General features: G+C 36.3%; 1 protein-coding gene across 5 annotated transcripts in view; it reads left to right on the top strand.

Annotated features, from left to right (window-relative positions):
* Zasp52 (Z band alternatively spliced PDZ-motif protein 52) overlaps window positions 1-19,273 on the top strand; it is a 420,823-nt gene that overhangs the window by 381,440 nt on the left and 20,110 nt on the right. For all 5 annotated transcript variants that reach the window (XM_068225103.1, XM_068225099.1, XM_068225102.1 and 2 more), the window contains one exon: window positions 11,335-15,025. In XM_068225103.1, the coding sequence (XP_068081204.1) occupies window positions 11,335-15,025 (3,691 nt within the window). The remainder of the gene's footprint in view (window positions 1-11,334; window positions 15,026-19,273) is intronic.

Here is a 19,273-nt window from a genome sequence, read left to right as displayed (position 1 = left end):
CTAGAGACCACGATAAGCCTAACTTTACATTCTGGCATTTGTTAATTTTTCACTTGATCCATATCATATTCTTAGCTCACTGTGTTTAGCACAACGTTCTTCTGTCCATTTAGCACCAGTTGTCTGTTTTTCATCCTGGAAAGTCCCAAAAGTCTTGATGGCTGCTCTGAAAAATTTCGGTCTTGTGCATTTTCTGTTTATATGCCCAGTTCTTTAAGATCTTTCTTGACATTAACGTACCATGGCATTGACGTTTTTGGTTTTGAGTCAAACATACTGAAGATACATTTCGTCCATCGAGAGTCGATCATTCGTCGTCTATGACCATAGAAGTGAACTCTGCCTTTACACATTGTGTCCGTAATCTTCTCTATCTTTGAGTATAATTCTTGCCTGGATTTTCTAATGTAGATGCCATTTTTATAGTTTGGGCCAAGTATGGAGTGTAGGATCTTTCTTTCTTTCTTTCTTTCCTCTTTAAATCCACAAGCAAACATTTCTTGGATGGGATAAGGCATTCAGATGTATACAACAATACTGGTTTGATGTCAGTATTGTAGTGACGAATTTTTGTGTTCAGAGAAAAGCACTTTTCGTTGTATATGTTGCGGGTGGTTTGGAAAGTGACTTCCGTTTTCTTGATTCTTGCTGCTATGGCCTCTTTGTCAAGTCCTTTTTGCTGGATCCATTCCCCAAGGTATTTAAATTTATTAACACGGTTTATCGTTCCATATTTGGTGTTTAGTTGTGCTGCATCATCTTTGATGTTCGACTTTACTTCTGTCTTTTGAAAGGAATGCTTCAACACATTGATCTGTTCTGTTGCACTTTCAAAATTTTCTGTCATCAGGGCTATATCATCAGCAAACCTTTACAAACCCTTAAGGATTGGGACAAAGAAAAACTAAGTAATAATAATAATAATAATAATAATAATAATAATAATAATAATAATAATAATAATAATAATAATAATAATAATAATAATAATAATAATAATAATAATAATAATAATATGATGATGATGATGATAATGATGATGATGATGACTGGGTCTCATGTGTAGTTATTATTAACATTGGATCTCTTAATGAAAAGTATATCTGCAAAGATTTATTGAGAAATCAATTTCTGCGGGTATCTGGATTATGAGAATAAGGTGCTACTACTGACTCTCATTATGAAATGCAGTTAATGTAGACATGAATATTATTCTGTAAAAATGGGCTGAGTACTATCTGCGCACTTTTTAGTGATAGATTTACACCCTAGTGCTGAAGTGGTCGACTTCGGTTATCTTCGAGATTCATATTGGCAACCTTTGAAACACAAACTAAGAATCGCTTATCATCGCTGTGCGACATCTGGCGTACACTTTAAGTACTCGTACTGTTGTTGTTTACACAGCAAAGCCAAACTATAGAATTCATGTTAGGAACACGTTTCGCAATGGGAAATGTTATATAGTATTATATATTGTGTGTGTGACACAGTTGTTTGCTTAAAATAATAAAGGTTTATAAAGTTCATATCGATCTATCATATTATCGATTCAATTCAGATTTCATTTCCATTCAGTTGGCAGTATTAACGGAACCCTTCTTACTTCTCCAACGAGTACAAAAATCTATCACTAAAAAGTGCACAGATAGTACACAAACTTTGCCTGCAAAACCTAAAAATGTCAAACTTTCAGCATAATGTATGCTGGTTACAGAAATGTATGGGCACCTCTGATATTCCCTGCTGAGGAAATAATCAACAGGAATCTGTGGGACAGAAAGCTCTGCTTTGACACTAACCCTATTACATCAATACTTTATATTTATCTTAGTAGTGTTTCCCATGTGTATTTATTGCATGTTTAATCTTTCTGAAATGCTATTTGTCATCTGGTTTTAACTTGCAGTTCTGCTAAAATATTACAGTATTCCCCAGTAAACAAAATAATCATTAAATATAAATTTTGTACTATATTTCTTTCATGATATGAAGTGTACCTGATAATGACCAGGGACTCAAAAATGCAAATAGTTTAATTTACCATCCTCGTCCTCATCCTCATTCTGCATACATTTTTGCCTAGCTTCTGATGATTTAGTCTTTGATTTCTCTCTTTAAATTATTATTTGCTTGTATGTTTTTAGATATGAGTATAATAGAATAACAAAGGAAAATTATGTTATTCTACAGTGTGTTACAAGCATGATGAAGTGAAGTTCATTTATTTCTTATCTCTTTTCAGCCTTCAGATCTTTCAATCCTAAACCCAGACCTTTCACCATTGCTTAATGCATTTAGATATTTAAAAAGCAAGAAATTACATGAATTTTTAACTTACCAAGAATATACACGTTAAAATAAAGCAGCTCTCAAAAGTTTTGGGCATAATTTTAGTCTATGCTTATCTAATCAGCTCACTGATGCAAAGATGATCAATGTGATATTGTAAATAGTGCATTCCTAGGATTATTAACACATAACTGTACCTCATGTCAACGCTTTCATTGCCACTGATAATGCACTTGAAGGGAATATCATGCTAGATCCTGTTTTGATTGCTGCACATTTGCTAGTCAAGATCTTCAAACAATTAAAAATTGTTTACCAAAACCTTATAAATTTAAGATTTTAATATTTACTACTACATTCAATTTGTTAGAAAGTGTAAATGGAATAGATTTTCTGCAGGAATTCTGATTTCCTTCTGTGTCTTTCATTCCCTTTATGCTCCAGAGTTATTTATCATCACTTGGGAGATGTTTGATTGGCCTCCATAGGAGCATGTTTCCATATTTTGGCACATGCAGAGATCTTATTCCCTGACACAGACTTAGCTGGAATCGGGCTACATAGGTCAGATAATATTACATTCTCTTCGTTCAAACCATAAGCAGGGATATGGATGAGTGGGAATAATCCTTATCATTAGATATTGATTCCTTGTAGTTCATAAATAACTCATTATCCTTTTGGTTTTTAAAATGTATATTATATTTTACAAAAATATGGTTTTCTGTGAATTTCCATATGTATTATTTCCATAATATATGAGCTAAATTTGGAAAAAAGAATTATAGTAAAATCATGTGCACGGGTAGTATCTACCATATTTTATATATATTTGACATTAAATCAGCAGCTGTGCAGCAATGAATGTCTATTGTGTTTCATGTATAAAGAAGCTTACAAGAAAAAAGAAGCACCATATGATAAAATACTTTAAAAAACATGAACTATTATAATGAACTAGACATCTTTGAGTGTTTTGCACTGTTACTGTGGAATAGCCAAACAAATTTAGAAATCTGTAATTTTGTTGAGAACCTTGCATACCTCATCAGGAGTATGGAGAAGAATTAATACCCTTATTTCTAACAATACCAAAGGGTTTGGATAATAGATCAGACCAAATTAATTGCAACTATTATGTTCTTGACTCCAGAATTTCATACTTTACCTCAGAGAACTCAGATCGTCAGACACAATCTCCTCATATTTGTTAAAAACATTTGTGTTCACTTCACTCTGTATTTCGATTAATAGAAATCGTATTCGTATGAAGCTGCCTTGGTGGATCAGTAGTAGAGCATCAAACTTGTGATCCCAAGTTTACGGATCCAATCCACACCAAGGATGCTCGAAAATCTTGGCACTCAACATCATTGTTGTTGACATGTTAAAGATCTCTTGTGGCACATTCACTGTTATCTGAGCAAAGTATAGCCACAGGAAATAATAATAATAATAATAATAATAATAATAATAATAATAATAATAATAATAATACATACATACATACATACATACATACATTATCATTATAGACTGTTATGCCTTTCAGCGTTCAGTCTGCAAGCCTCTGAGAATTTACTAAACGTCGTCACAATCCTCGATTTGCAACTAGTGTTGTGGCTTGATTTAGTTCTATACCTCTTATCTTTAAATCGTTAGAAACCGAGTCTAACCATCGTCGTCTTGGTCTCCCTCTACTTCTCTTACCCTCCATAACAGAGTCCATTATTCTCATAGGTAACCTATCCTCCTCCATTCGCCTCACATGACCCCACCACCGAAGCCGGTTTATGCGTACAGCTTCATCCATCGAGTTCATTCCTAAATTAGCCTTTATCTCCTCATTCCGAGTACCCTCCTGCCATTGTTCCCACCTGTTTGTACCAACAATCATTTTTTGCTACTTTCATGTCTGTTACACCGAGCTCGATAGCTGCAGTCGCTTAAGTGCGGCCGGTATCCAGTATTCGGGAGATAGGTGGTTCGAACCCCACTGTCGGCAGCCCTGAAGATGGTTTTCCGTGGTTTCCCATTTTCACACCAGGCTAATGCTGGGGTTGTACCTTAATTAAGGCCACGGCCGCTTCCTTCCCAGTCCTAGCCCTTTCCTATCCCATCGTCGCCATAAGACCTATCTGTGTCGGTGCGACGTAAAGCCAATAGCATGTCTGTTACTTCTAACTCATGAATAAGATATCCTGAGTCCACCCAGCTTTTGCTCCCGTAAAGCAAAGTTGGTCTGAAAACAGACCGATGTAAAGATAGTTTCGTCTGGGAGCTGACTTCCTTCTTACAGAATACTGCTGATCGCAACTGCGAGCTCACTGCGTTAGTTTTACTACACCTTGATTCAATCTCACTTACTATATTACCATCCTGGGAGAACACACAACCTAAATACTTGAAATTATCAACCTGTTCTAGCTTTGTATCACCAATCTGACATTCAATTCTGTTGAATTTCTTACCTACTTACATCAATTTAGTCTTCGAGAGGCTAATTTTCATACCATACTCATTGCACTTATTTTCAAGTTCCAAGATATTAGACTGCAGGCTTTCGGCACAGTCTGCCATTAAGACCAAGTCGTCAGCATAGGCCAAACTGCTTACTACATTTCCACCTAACTGAATCCCTCCCTGCCATTTTATACCTTTCAGCAGATGATCCAGGTAAACTATGAACAGCAAAGGTGAAAGATTACAGCCTTGTCTAACTCCTGTAAGTACCCTGAACCAAGAACTCATTCTACCATCAATTCTCACTGAAGCCCAATTGTCAATATAAATGCCTTTGATTGATTTTAATAATCTACCTTTAATTCCATAGTCCCCCAGTATGGCGAATATCTTTTCCCTCGGTACCCTGTCATATGCTTTCTCTAGATCTATAAAACATAAACACAACTTCCTATTCCTCTCGTAGCATTTTTCAATTACCTGGCGCATACTGAAAATCTGATCCTGAGAGCCTCTCTGTGGTCTGAAACTACACTGGTTTTCATCCAACTTCCTCTCAACGACTGATCGCACCCTCCCTTCCAAGATGCCTGTGAATACTTTGCCTGGTATACTAATCAATGAGATACCTCGATAGTTGTTGCAATCCTTCCTGTTCCCTTGCTTATAGATAGATGCAATTACTGCTTTTGTCCAATCTGAAGGTACCTTACCAACACTCCACGCTAATTTTACTACTCTATGAAGCCATTTCATCCCTGCCTTCCCACTATACTTAACCATTTCAGGTCTAATTTCATCTATTCCCGCTGCCTTATGACAATGGAGTTTATTTACTATCCTTTCCACTTCCTCAAGCATAATTTCACCAACATCATTTTCCTCCTCCCCATGAGCTTGGCTGTTTGCAACACCACCAGGATGATTTCCTTTTACATTGAGAAGATGTTCAAAATATTCCCTCCACCTCTCCAGTGATTCCCTGGGATCTATTATGAGTTCACCTGAATTACTCAAAACACTGTTCATTTCCTTTTTCCCTCCCTTCCTAAGATTATTACTGTCCAGAAAGGTTTCCCTGCTGCTTGACCTAGCCTTTCCAGGTTATTACCAAAATCTTCCCATGACTTCTTTTTGGATTCAACAACTATTTGTTTCGCTCTGTTTCTTTCATCTACGTACAAATCCCTGTCTGCCTCGGCCCTTGTTTGGAGCCATTTCTGATAAGCCTTCTTTTTACGTTTACAGGCTGCTCTCACTTCATCATTCCACCAAGATGTTCGCCTTTTCCCATCTTTACACACAGTTGTTCCTAGGCATTCCCTTGCTGTTTCTACTACAGCATCCCTGTATGCCACCCATTCACTTTCTATATCCTGAACCTGCTTACTGTGTACTGTTCGAAACTTCTCACTAATCATATCCATGTACTTCTGTCTAATTTCCTCGTCCTGGAGATTTTCTACTCTTATTCGTTTGCAGGCAGATTTCACTTTCTCTACCCTAGGCCTAGAGATACTTAGTTCACTACAAATCAGATAGTGGTCTGTACCATCGAAAACTCCGCGAAAAACTCGTACATTCCTAACAGATTTCCTGAATTCAAAGTCCATTAAGATATAGTCTATTATGGATCTGGTGCCCCTAGCCTCCCATGTGTAGCGGTGAATAGCCTTATACTTGAAGAATGTATTCGTAACAGCTAAACCCATACTAGCACAGAAGTCCAGCAAATGCTTCCCATCCCCATTAGCTTCCATATCTTCCCCACATTTACCAATCACCCTTTCGTATCCTTCAGTTCTATTCCCAACTCTCGCATTGAAATCGCCCATTAGCACTATTCTATCCTTGCTGTTGACCCTGACCACGATGTCACTCAATGCTTCATAAAACTTGTCAACTTCATCCTCATCTGCACCCTCACATGGTGAATACACGGACACAATTCTTGTCCTAATTCCTCCCACTGACAAATCTACCCACATCATTTGTTCATTTACGTGCCTAACAGAAACTATGTTGCGTGCAATGGTATTCCTGATAAAGAGCCCTACCCCAGACTCTGCCCTTCCCTTTCTAACACACGTCAGGTACACTTTATAATCTCCTCTCTCTTCCTCATTATCTCCCCTTATCCGAATATCACTTACTCCTAGCACATCCAGATGCATCCTCTTTGCTGACTCAGCCAGTTCTACCTTCTTTCTTCCATAAGCCCCATTAATATTGATAGCTCCCCATCGAATTCCATTTCGTTAGTCAAGTTGTTTCCAAGGAGTCCCTCGCCTGTCAAATGGGAGTGGGACTCCATTACTCCCATAGGTCCGAGGCTTGCTTAAAGTGTTCTGAGCTCGGTTAATTCATGAAGCAGGATGCTGCCCTACTTGCACATAGTCCAAGTGAGGATCTCTCCTCTAACGGGTTATGGACCACCGGTGAATTGTATAGTCCTAGCCGCCTGAGCACAAGGAGGGCCACGACTCAGAATATGTCCGAGATGCCCACTCCCATTCCATAGCAACTGGTATCCCGACTCTCAGGACCACTTACTAGGCCACTCAGCCATTGCCCATGGTTCACAAACTAGGACGTGACTACAGTAACCCACAAACTCATGCTGAAAAACATACCGTACCAGAATATGCACTAAAATATGCATCTAAACCATATTCAATTAGAAAATGTATACAAATATTTCATCAGAGAGAGCAAGATGTACAAAATACTATTACTTAAGAAGAAAGAAAACAGTGACAATTTGCAAGATTGTTATCAAATAATAAACAAGATTTTTAGAATCACAGAAATAGAACCAGCTTTTGGTTGGTTAGGCCGTTTGCATTTTGCAGAGTTTCGCCCAGACGTGCCATTTGGGCTCATCAGCTGGATTGGCACGCCCCTCCAGATTTTTAGAACACATCTGAGCTCACTTTTCACTCTCAACATATTTCACCTTGCTCTGTCACATTTACTGTCCATCATTCACCTTAGAGTTTACTATGAGTGTCTTTCTCAGATTTTCTTGTGTAAATCTGATGTACGGTATTTATATATTAAGATAATCCTAAATATGGAGAACAATCCCTCTGCCTTCAATAAATGATGCAGAACAGTTATTAAAAACCAGGGAAAATTTTGATTTTATTGTAGTCTCTACACTATCAGCACCTTCATAATATTTGATTATAGCTACCATAACTTTGTAGCTTGAATTTGCATGGTAACATTACACAGTTTTGTTTGTACATTACATAGTGTCCAAGATTTGCAGAAACACTCTTCAGTTTCAAGCTTTCCTCTCTCCACAATTCCTAGCAAAAATCTTTAAATCTGTATTCTTGCATTACTTTTCCTCTCAAAAATACATGAGTGTTATGGTCTCCTATGGTTGAAGGCACTTAAATTGAATTTTGTATAACATTCACAAAAGTAAGGATATTGGGCTCTAATTGTGATCCTAATGTAAAGTGTCTTTTCAACAAACATTTTCTTTGCCCTAAGCGCTCAAGGCTTAGCAATGAGAATTTTAAGAACCAATTACGAGTATTTTGCAAAGTAAATAGCAAATTATTTTGAAATGTTTTACTAACTACAATACAAATTGTGGAAAAAATAATTTTGAAAGTTTCATGGTATCATGTTTAGTCTCACATAACATCTTTATGGAGGAAAAAAAAAAAGAACAAAATGAAATCTTTTTTCCTTGAAAACTTTGCTATCATTCCAGCCAGCCCCATGCGAAAAGAAAAATTGTCAGTGATTTCTCTTAAGACTGTCATTTTGTGAAGTAATTGTAATTTTATTGATTTCTAATTGAAAAAGTAATTTATAATTGAAATTGAGTAAAATATCTCAAGTAATTACCTTTCTTCTTGTCATAGAACAAACAACAGATCATACAGCAATACTGTAATCTCTTAAGAAAAAAGTAACTGATGAAAATTAGCTTCATATATGAACTCATAAACCAAACCAAATCCCACGGCGCAACCATGGCCTTGGCCTACCAAGCGACCGCTGCACAGCCCAAAGGCCTGCAGATTACGAGGTGATGTGTGGTCAGCACAATGAATCCTCTTGGCCATTATTTTTGGCTCTCGAGAACAGATATGAACTCAAACAATGAATCATTACATTTTCTACACAATTTACATATGAATTCATACTGGCTGGCATTTTATTGGAAGCACTAATGGATTTCTTTACAATGTTTTTTACTGCTTTCATTTGTATGGCAACTGGTTTATCAACTGATTCTCTTCTTCATTCCCCCAGAATCTCTCCAGATTTTTACCCATACTCATCATCATCATCATCATCATCATCATCATCATCATCATCATCATCATCATCATCATTATCATCATCAATGTCCCACTCCAGTTGCCCCTGGGTGTGGTTTTTTACCCATACTGAAAACAAAAAGAAAGTAAATTAATGAAATTCTCAGATGGGAGAGCAGAATGTGTTTTACACAGGATAAAATATTAAGATTTTGTATGTCAATTTATGTGGTATTAAATTGCCTCATTATAATTTAAGACACTTCTTATCATTTTTGGTCCTTTACATTCCAGCAAATAAAAATTTGCTTTTGCATATAATTTTGATGTCTGCTGATGAGTTAGGGCAAGGTTTACTGTGAAAGATCAAGACTTCTTAATTTCTTTTGCTAGTCACATGGCACAATGCAAATACTTTCAAAGGTTTGGTATTCGTACCAAGAAATTCTCAATCAAACCATAACAGAAGTTAAAATGTAATATTTGGTTAATGGAAGTCAATTTTTAAGTTATTAATGACTATACTATAGTTTATTTTAATTAAAGTGGTGCTTCTTTTAATTGCAACAGGCAGGTATAAAAAGTTGCTTCTGATGATAAGTTAGAAGTGTCAGTCCAAAACTTGGAGAAAGGGCACACAGTTTTTAAAAAGAACTCTACTCTTGTAAATATTGATTGATCATATTTACTTATTTAACTAGGTCTTCGGACCACTGAATTCATATTTGACTTTCATTATTGTAACATTTCCTCTCTTATTATAAAACTCATGACAAAGTAGTCTCAGTCTTTGATTAATCCCTTGATGTTTTCAAATCTCCTTAAGAGGACTGTGGTTCCTACCAGGTGAATATGCAAGTTAACATAGCTCTTTCAGAAATGTATATATTTTCATATTGATCTTTGAATTTCTAGATTGATCTTTTGTAGTACTCTTTCTTTTGATTGATCCACTCATTTAAACTGAAGACTGATCATAGATCAGTCAATATGTGAGACTATGATATTATAGTCTTTATCTAGGCACCAAAGGTATATAACACTGAGCTAAATTATACAAAGTTTCCTTAATTGTTTTAATCCTTTCTAAAATTTGAAATTACCAGATTATTGTGCTCAAGAGTTTACTCAAGGGTAGGTTATTAAAAGAAAGAATTCATTCTCAGTTATAAATTGTGTGCTCTAAAGCAAATATGAGGGGCAAAGGAAAAATAGTTATAACTACTGAAGGTTTTCAAGTAAGTTACTGGTACAGTACTGGTATAAAATAGAGTTAAAACCAGAGTTTACTGAATGAGTAGAAGGAAATCTCAGAAGGGACATTGGGTACAAATGCATCAATTCTGTCATTCTAGTAATTCTCATGGTAGTTACTGTAATGTATTGAAATCCAAAAGTGACAATTTGTTGAGATCAAAGACTGGTAAGAAAATATCCCATAAGTTGAAATAAATATGGCAAAACCTTTAAGAATTCCAATTCATCATTTCATTTATCACAAGATTTGATAAACATTTGACCTGTTAGTAGTAGTTTGTTTGAAACAGTTTTAATCCTGAAAAAAAAAAAAAAAATCACATGCACCCATTAGTATAACCCTGCCTGGTTTCAAAGATCTCCCTGATCTAAATAGAGGCTCTCTTATGCTAATCAACATGGAAATCCAAGTGAAGAGAGAGTTACAAAATTAATAATCTGACACAACTTGTTGATTTTATTCACTTGTTCTGACATTGTGCATACTGTGTGTGCATAGCCTATTTTGGAAAGGCACTTCTTAAAGCAATTATTTGCAGTACTTATAATTTAGTTAATTTTTTTTTTTTTGCTGTAGTATTGTAGTTCTGGTATACATTTTGGTGCAGTATTTATTAATTATTTTTTCTGGCTGTTACTAATTTAATCATGCTTTGCTTCATTTTGCATAGAAGTTAACTTGCATTTTTCTCTTTCTTTTTCATTCTATTTTTTTGCCCTTTTTTTACATCCTATTTCCTGTATTTTATCATAATGCATTGAATTCCTTTCTAACATCTATCTTGCTAATTCTGTTGATCATCATAACATTTCTCTTACACATTAACTCAATATCTCTCTCCTTCTTACTATGAAATTAATTATATTAATGGTTTGAATACCTTGGGGGCTTTCTGTTTAATGTTATGGTGTGTAAATATATATGTGTTTGATATTGTAATATGTATGGCATGCATATTTTAAAAATATGATAAAATCTGTGGAAACTGGTTTGGTGTGCTGCTAATAACAACTATATATTCTGCTTGTCAAATAGCTACTAGTAATAAACTTGTGTGGCCCCCTCAGAAAGAGGAAGAAATACCTTCATCCTTACTTGCCACAGCAATTCCTTTGTACATTCCTCCCACTCCTTCACATCAGCCAAAGAACACTGCAATCTTTGCAGTCCCTGCTCAGTTTTCTCAAATTCAGTTTATAGGATCACAACAAAACCAAACAACACCTGAGCATACACAGCAGCAAACAGCATCTGAAAAAAATCTGGATAAGCAGGATCCAGTACATTTGCCATCCACACAAGCAAAGGTCCAGCCTCTTCCTTCTCTATCTCAACCACATTCCAATGCTGTTTCACAAGTGAAGGAAACATCACTTGAAGCACAACAGTTTTCTCAACAAGAGACTGAAACCATACCTCTGACATCCTCAAGTCAAGAAAGTTCAACTTTACAGGTCCAGCAAGATCTTATACAAGAACAGCAACTGGATTCACTTGTAGTCTCAGGAAAGGAAACTGAATCAGTAGTTGAAATTATCCAGTCTGAAGGAGAGATTAGAACAGCTTCTACAAATTCTGAAGGAGAAGTTAAAAGTTCTACTATAAATTCTGAAGAAGAAGTTAAAATTTCTTCTGTAACATCTGAAGGAAAAGTTAAAACTACTCCTGTAAATTCTGAAGAAGCAAGCCTCATTACTCAAGTAGAGAAAACTAAAACATCACTTGAGCAAATTGCTGAATCACAGAATACTGTTGTTCAGGCTTCAGACAGTCAAGAAGAGCAGAAACCTCCTTCTCTATCCATTCCAAATGATGAAATATTGCCACAATTAACTCAAGAAACATCTACATCAGAGAATATACAACAAACATATGAGAAAATGGAAAACAAGGAGGTTTCTGCCATTGAAGAAGTTCAGATCAAGTCGCTTTCAATTGTGAAGCAAACTAAAGTAGATAATGCCGTCTCTGAATCATCCATGATGACAGAACCTCCTGCTGCAGACGTGCCATCAATTTTGGAATCTGAGCCTCAGGTTCTCTCTTCTCCTCAAACTGAAACAAAACCTGTTCAGCCTGAACCTCAAATATCAGAGACACCATCCTTATCAAGTGAAACTGCTCCTGTACATAAACAACAAGCTTCAGTTCCTCAGCCTCAATCAGGTAATCCGGGTGGAAGTAACATAAACATTCAGTCACAATCTGCACACACCAATAAAGGACTATCTTATAGGCAGGTTCCAGCTGGAGGTTTTAGACCAATTTCTTCAGAATTCCAGACATCTGTTTGTCAAGAAGTATCTCAGTACACTTCAGTAGAATCATTCAGTAAAACTACAAATACTATTCAGTCTTCATCTAATACTGGTCCTGTTTCATTCCCTGCACAGACACTTGCACACAATCCAAAAAATGAATCAACTGCCTCTGATAATCCACCTCGCTCAGATGCATGCTCTTCTCCCATGATTTCTGCATTAACCATAGCTCCTGATCGCCCTTACTGTCTAGTTCCTTCTGCTATGAAACCTCAGGTACCCACTCATGTGCAATCCTTCATACCATCTAGCCAATCTGAAGCACCCACTCATGTACACTCATTCATACCATCTAATAAATTTGCTGGAACCATGAGTGCTATATTGAGCACTCAGGTCCCACCCTCAACGAATATGCCTGGGGTAGGGGATGAAACACAACTCCCAATTCTTCCTCCTTCTTCTCAGCATATGTCAATGGTTCAAGCTCTTACCATTGCACCAGATAGGCCTTACTCTCCATTTCTCTCATCAGCACAAACATCAAATACAGTGGTACAATCAGAGGCCTCTGCATTCACTGCAGTTTCCCCACAGACTGTGAATACGAGGCCTAAGATGACTGTTCCTCAGCAGTCTACTGTAGTGAGTCATACAGAAAGTGGTCCTCAGAGTTATACAGTTAAACCATCACCAACATCCACAGTTAAAAGAATGGCTTCAAAACCTGCATCACCAAGGCCAGCTTCTCGATCATCCCTTCCTGTAATGGGTGCATTTAGACCTACTGTTCCTACTGGCGACCTGAGGCCTCCAACTCCTGATGAGAGATGGCAACTTGATTCACAACAGATTGAAACTGACACTATTTTAAGTAATACTATCCAAACAAAGGGAATGCCAAATATGACTCAGGTATCCTTAACTGATAATACAGGAGGGCAAGTAGTAGTGCAGAGAACAAGACATGTTGAAGAATCTTCCACTGTTTCTCATAGAGAAATGAAAAAAACAATCCAGAAAAGTGGTCATGTATCTTCAGTTATCTCCTCTCAAGAACTATCAAATCTTTCCTCTACACATTCAAATCTTACAGAAAAATCAGTAGGTTCTCACCAGCAGTTAAAGAAGTCAGTGTTTATGCAACAGGAGAAGCAACAGCAGCAATATCAACAAGCAAAATATTCTTCTTTTGGAACACATAAACTTTCAGCAATTGAGAGATTTCAGATTCAACAAGCATTGTCCCCAGCCCCACATTCTCCACATATCCAAGCAATATCACCAGTATCTTCGCCAATAACAACACAGAAACCAATATTTTCTTCATCCCCATCCCAGATGGAGAAGGAAGACCTTCCTCCTCAACATCCTTCTCAAAAACAAGAAGTACAGACAGGATCCCAGCCTAAACTGTCCACAGTTCCTATGGTTTCTCAGTATCGAAGACAACAATATCAGCAGCTACAACATGAACAGAAGCAGCTCTATTCTTTGTCTGATGTACAGAAGCCTGCTGTAATTCCATTTTATCAACAAAATATTGCGGGATATCAGAAGCAAAGGACAATCTCTCCAGCACCCCACTCTCAGCAAGTTCACAAAGCAATATCTCCTGCATCACAACAGAAATCTACAAATATTCATTTCCCACCCACAGCACCAATGCAACAGCCAGTTTCCCAGACTCCTTCCAAGCCTGCAACCCTTCCTCAACAGAAACATCCTGTCCCATCACCAGCAGTTCCAAGCACAGTGCAGACTTTCCCTCAACAGCAACCCCTACCAGCAACACCAACGGTTCAGAACATACCTCAACAAAAAATCACTCAGACACCAGCAGTTCCAGGTTCAGAGCAGACTCTCCCTCAACAGCAACCCCTACCCCCAACACCAACAATTCAGAACCTGCCTCAGCAGAAAATTTTCACTCAGACACCAGCAGTTCCAACACAAATTCCATTCACATCTGAATTTTCCTTGCCTTTTCCTAATATTCCACTTCCAGAAGGTATGTCAGTTGAAACACTCATGAAGAAGAATACACAACTGAGCACAAAATCTTCTGTTCTGTCTTCACAACCACAACCCAGTCAAGTAGCTCCACCACCTCCTCAAGCTTCTAAAAGTTTGCCCACTGCTCAGCCATCCACAGTAACCCAGTCATCAACCAGTGCTTTTAAACCTCAATCTCCAAAGCAGTTACCCACTGAACCTCAACAAACAACCCCTAGTTTGGCCACTCAGCCATCTTCTGTTACTAAAATCCCTATTCCACCAACTTCTTCATCAATCCCAAATGCAGGTGGCGGTATTGGTGGTGGTGCTGGTGGTGGGCCTACCGGCCAGAAAGGATCTGCAAGCTTTGCTGGCTCTTCAGCTCCCCGTAGAGGCAGGGGTGTGTTAAACCAACAGGCCCCTGGGGCTAGAATTCCTCTCTGTGGCCACTGTAACAATCAAATCAGGTACAATTGCTGGATGTTGCACAGTTTGGATTCTGGTGATGGCAAGGGTAAAACATCACGAGGCTCTAATGATTGAAATAGTAAACAACAGCACCTTGTTTCTATGAAGGTTTCATATTAAACTATTAAGAAGTCCAGATAAAAGCTATTTCTTTGTTTTAAAGAAAAATAAATTGCTTTTTAAGTCTTGTTAATTATGGTTTCAAGTAGTGTAAATCTTATCAATTTAATACTCTTCATTTAAAAAAGAAATAAATTCTAAATATTTCAACTACAGAAAGAACACTATATTGTTTTATACTTGCCTCACTTATAGTTTGGCTTTGGGTGTAAATGCTGTGTGCAGTTGACTGAAATATATGAGATTTCTTTATGCTGACTGCATCTGCATGATCATATTTTTCTTTGATTTTTTATAGCTTTTGCTTTCAAAATATTAGAAAAGATGAAATTTACCAGTAGAACTGCTTATATTTTTCAAAATATTAGAAAAGATGAAATTTACCAGCAGAACTGCTTATATTGTCCTAACAATGATATGTTTAGATAGTGGTTTTAAAGTCTAATGATCCTAATGGCATATTTTGTAATTGTATGCTGACTTTTAGGTCTGTGTTACATTCTTACACAAACACAAATTCAAATTTAAAATTTCTTACTCAAATTGTTATCAGTTGATTTCTTTGGTAGTTTTATCCCACTTTTATTGTCTGAACTATTTCTTTGGTAGTTTTATCCCATTTTTCTTGTCTTACTCTAGTTCTTCTCATTTTATTTTGATAATACTTTTTTAAACAGCAATACCATTTTACAGCGCAAGAGAAAAAACACAAGATAAAAAGAAAGGAAAGAATCAATGGATTATAAGAAGGGGAAAAAATGTACATACAAATCATATCTTATAGGTTATAGTATAAGCAAGCACCAGAAAGTAGTTACCAGTTCTCGAGATTGTGCAAGTGATTTCTCAGTTTTCACAATGAACAGTTAAATAAGTCAATATTCACTTTGTTTAGTGAACTTGCCATTCTTTCAATCGGCTATGGAATACACAGTTGCTGGCAGTTCTGTGCCAATTTGTAGACAGTGTATGATTAAATCTTCCTGTCTGCAAAGTTTAAATTTTCTAGGAGTTGTGAGCAATTCACCAAGGAGTAGAACAGTTTTTAAAATGAAAAGCATATCTAGGAAATCATGGCTTTGTGACACACTGTGCAGATTTAATGGTTGTTCTAAGGCTATATAATGAACATTATCATGAGGGAAATCTGCTCTACATGAATATAAACAAAGAACTTTATTTGGTGTATCCAAAAGTAAGCTCCAATTCTATATTAGAAACTCTTAAGACCTTTCCGTTACCTACTAAAAGACTGTTAACAATATTATGAAAATATTTTATTCCCCCTTTGTATAATATAACACTTGCCTCAAGCTACTTTTCTACATATTTGTTATGGTGTTATGTTGGGACACTACCTAGTGTGTGTACCTTATCTTTAAAATAGTGCTGTCTATGAAGAAAACCAAGTACTAACTGCCTTTTTGACACTGTCTTCTCCACCAATGACCATAATTTTTGTAGAAAATGCAATAAAAAAATTGAAATTTTGTATTGTACGTCTTACAAACTTAGTCGTTATTCACCCACTCCAAGTCAATGTTGGTCACCAAGAGTCAACTACTTAATTGTAAATTAAGCAAGCATGCTTGCAATTTTAAGTTACTATTAATCTTGTAGCTGGCTCTGCAGTCTACCAGTAGCAAGTATGTTGCATACTGGGAGGCCCCAATTTTGATTCTCGGCTAGAGCAGGGATTTCTACCTCAATATGAGGATTAGTTTGAGATCCACCCAGCCTACACGAGAGCAACTGAGAGCTATCTGATGGTGAGATAATGGCCCGCGTCCATAAAGCCAAGAATAATGACCAAAAGGATTTGTCACACCAACCACGCATACCTCATAATCTGCAGGCCTTTGGGCTGAATAGCGGTCTCTTCATAGTCAAAGTCCATTAGGACTGTTGTGCATTGGATTTTTTATTTTTGTTAATCTTGTAATCATAAGTTACAGGACCTACAGTGTGAGGGGGAATATTTAAAAAAATCACAGATTCAAACCTTGGCCACCTTGGTGAGAAGCCAGTGATGAGTTTATCTTGCTCTTATGCTCCTCACAATCCTAAAATACTAATCAGCACATTCACATCATAACAAAGAAAAACAACATTTTTATACATTCTTCTCCCTGTTATGGTGATTGTTGCCTTCAAGGAGTAAAACAACAGGATTATCATAAGAAGAAGTCATGCTACCTCCTTCCACCTCTTCCACACATATAAGTGTGCTGCTGCTGTTGTCAGTTCCAATGCTAGCACAAGTTCCTAAATAAATATATAATTATAAAAAGCAAAAAACCCACTGACTCACTGAGTGATCATGGTATCTCCAATACAGAACACCCTAAGGTAGGAAATTCAAATTATCCATGATGGTTGCTCTTATGTGTTAGGTGCTCACTAAGGAGGAATTTGAAAAAATTACATCCCCTAAGAGACAAAACAGGGGTTTAACCCTTAAAACCAAAATCTTCATTCCTCCAAAATCATTTTGATGTACAAGGTTGAAATTTCACACAATGGTTGCTATTTTATGTCCTAGATGATAAATAAAGCAATATTTGAGAAAATTTCAAAATTTCACCTCTTAGTGGGTTAAATGGGGATGTGTTTGCACATGTGCTCTCAGAGGGTGAACAGCTAGATGATGGACTAGCAGTCATCAATAATCTTAGCAACATTCCATCAGTGACTTTGAAAAGAAGAAATTATTCTCTCTTTCTCTCTGGTTTCCAGTACCCCAATTCAAGCTTACAAAGTTAAATCTCTCTCATGGCATCACATCATTTTCAAAATCATGAGCAAAATAGACTGTAAAACGGGCTTGTGTTTTATGTATTGCTGCTTCACTGATCATATTATGAACTACTTCATCCTTCAAATGAGTTGGTTCTGATGGTATCTGTGTTACAAAGTAAAGTAAAATGGTAATATTGTGTTAATACAATAGTCACAAAGTCAGGTAACAAGGGTTATACATGATATTGAAATGGACAGTGTCTGTCTATTGAACACAGATCAATATCATACCTCATTCATAAAATAGTGGGGAAGCAACAGTATCAGAGGCAATTTTTTCTCAGTGGCCATAGAGCTTATTAGTAATTTTTTAAAGATTTATTTATTTAAGGTTACATATATATTATTTATTACTGAAAGCAAAAGGCCATGTGCAGTGACACATTTCACATATTCATAATAGCAGCTCTGAGGCACTAGTTATTTTCTGCAAAATTCAAGTTGAAATGGTAGCATAGACATCATATATTTCAACTGTATAATGAACGTGAGAATGTGAAATTTTTCAGTTTGTTGGAAACAGTTTGTAAATAAAAATTAAAGGTGTAAAAGTTGAAACAAAATTCTTATTAATCACAGATTAGGTTTTGTGTGATCAAGTGAGACCTCTTCATTTTTTAAAAATCTTCATTAATACAATTTGAGGAGTGTGAAGATACCCACTTGATTGGTTGAAGAATGTTATCCTGTGGTTAATAACAATTTTTTTAAACGCTTATGTAACTTTATTGTATCTATAAACTGTGTTAGACTGAGTGTAAAATTTTCACATCCTCACTGTTAACAAGCTTAAACTAAAAAGCAGGGCTTTTAGTCTTAATCAGATGTACAATGAGAGGCATTCATAGTTTTTCCCTTTTCTTATCTATCTTTTCCTCCTATATCTTTTCTATGGGAACATCTTATAAGAAGCAAATCTTCCCGTTGACATACATGTAATAAAATTACAAAAACTCATCCATCATATACAAACACAATATGGTACAATGTTCAACAACATGTCAAACTTTTTTCCCCACAGTGAAGTTAGTAGTACTGTAGTATATTATGTATGTGAGTGTATGTTCAGCAATCTAATTAGTGTGTGAAAATAATAGAGAAATTTTCATGATGTGATCTCACAGTATTCAGTTGGTTATTACATAATTAACAAAATTAAGTATTCGTATGTTAACATCTTGTTATTAATAGATTGTAATGTTTGGCAATCTGCAGATTTAATTTTAATCTCCATTGTCTAAAAAACTATTAATTCTATTAATAATTTATTTAAAAATTTACTGTACTCTTCTGTATGGTATGAATGCATTATATCTGTTTTTGTGTGA

The sequence above is a fragment of the Anabrus simplex genome, chromosome 1 (assembly GCF_040414725.1).
Source record: "Anabrus simplex isolate iqAnaSimp1 chromosome 1, ASM4041472v1, whole genome shotgun sequence".
Taxonomy (NCBI): Eukaryota; Metazoa; Arthropoda; class Insecta; order Orthoptera; family Tettigoniidae; genus Anabrus; species Anabrus simplex.
This window is presented reverse-complemented; position numbering and strand designations above follow the sequence as displayed.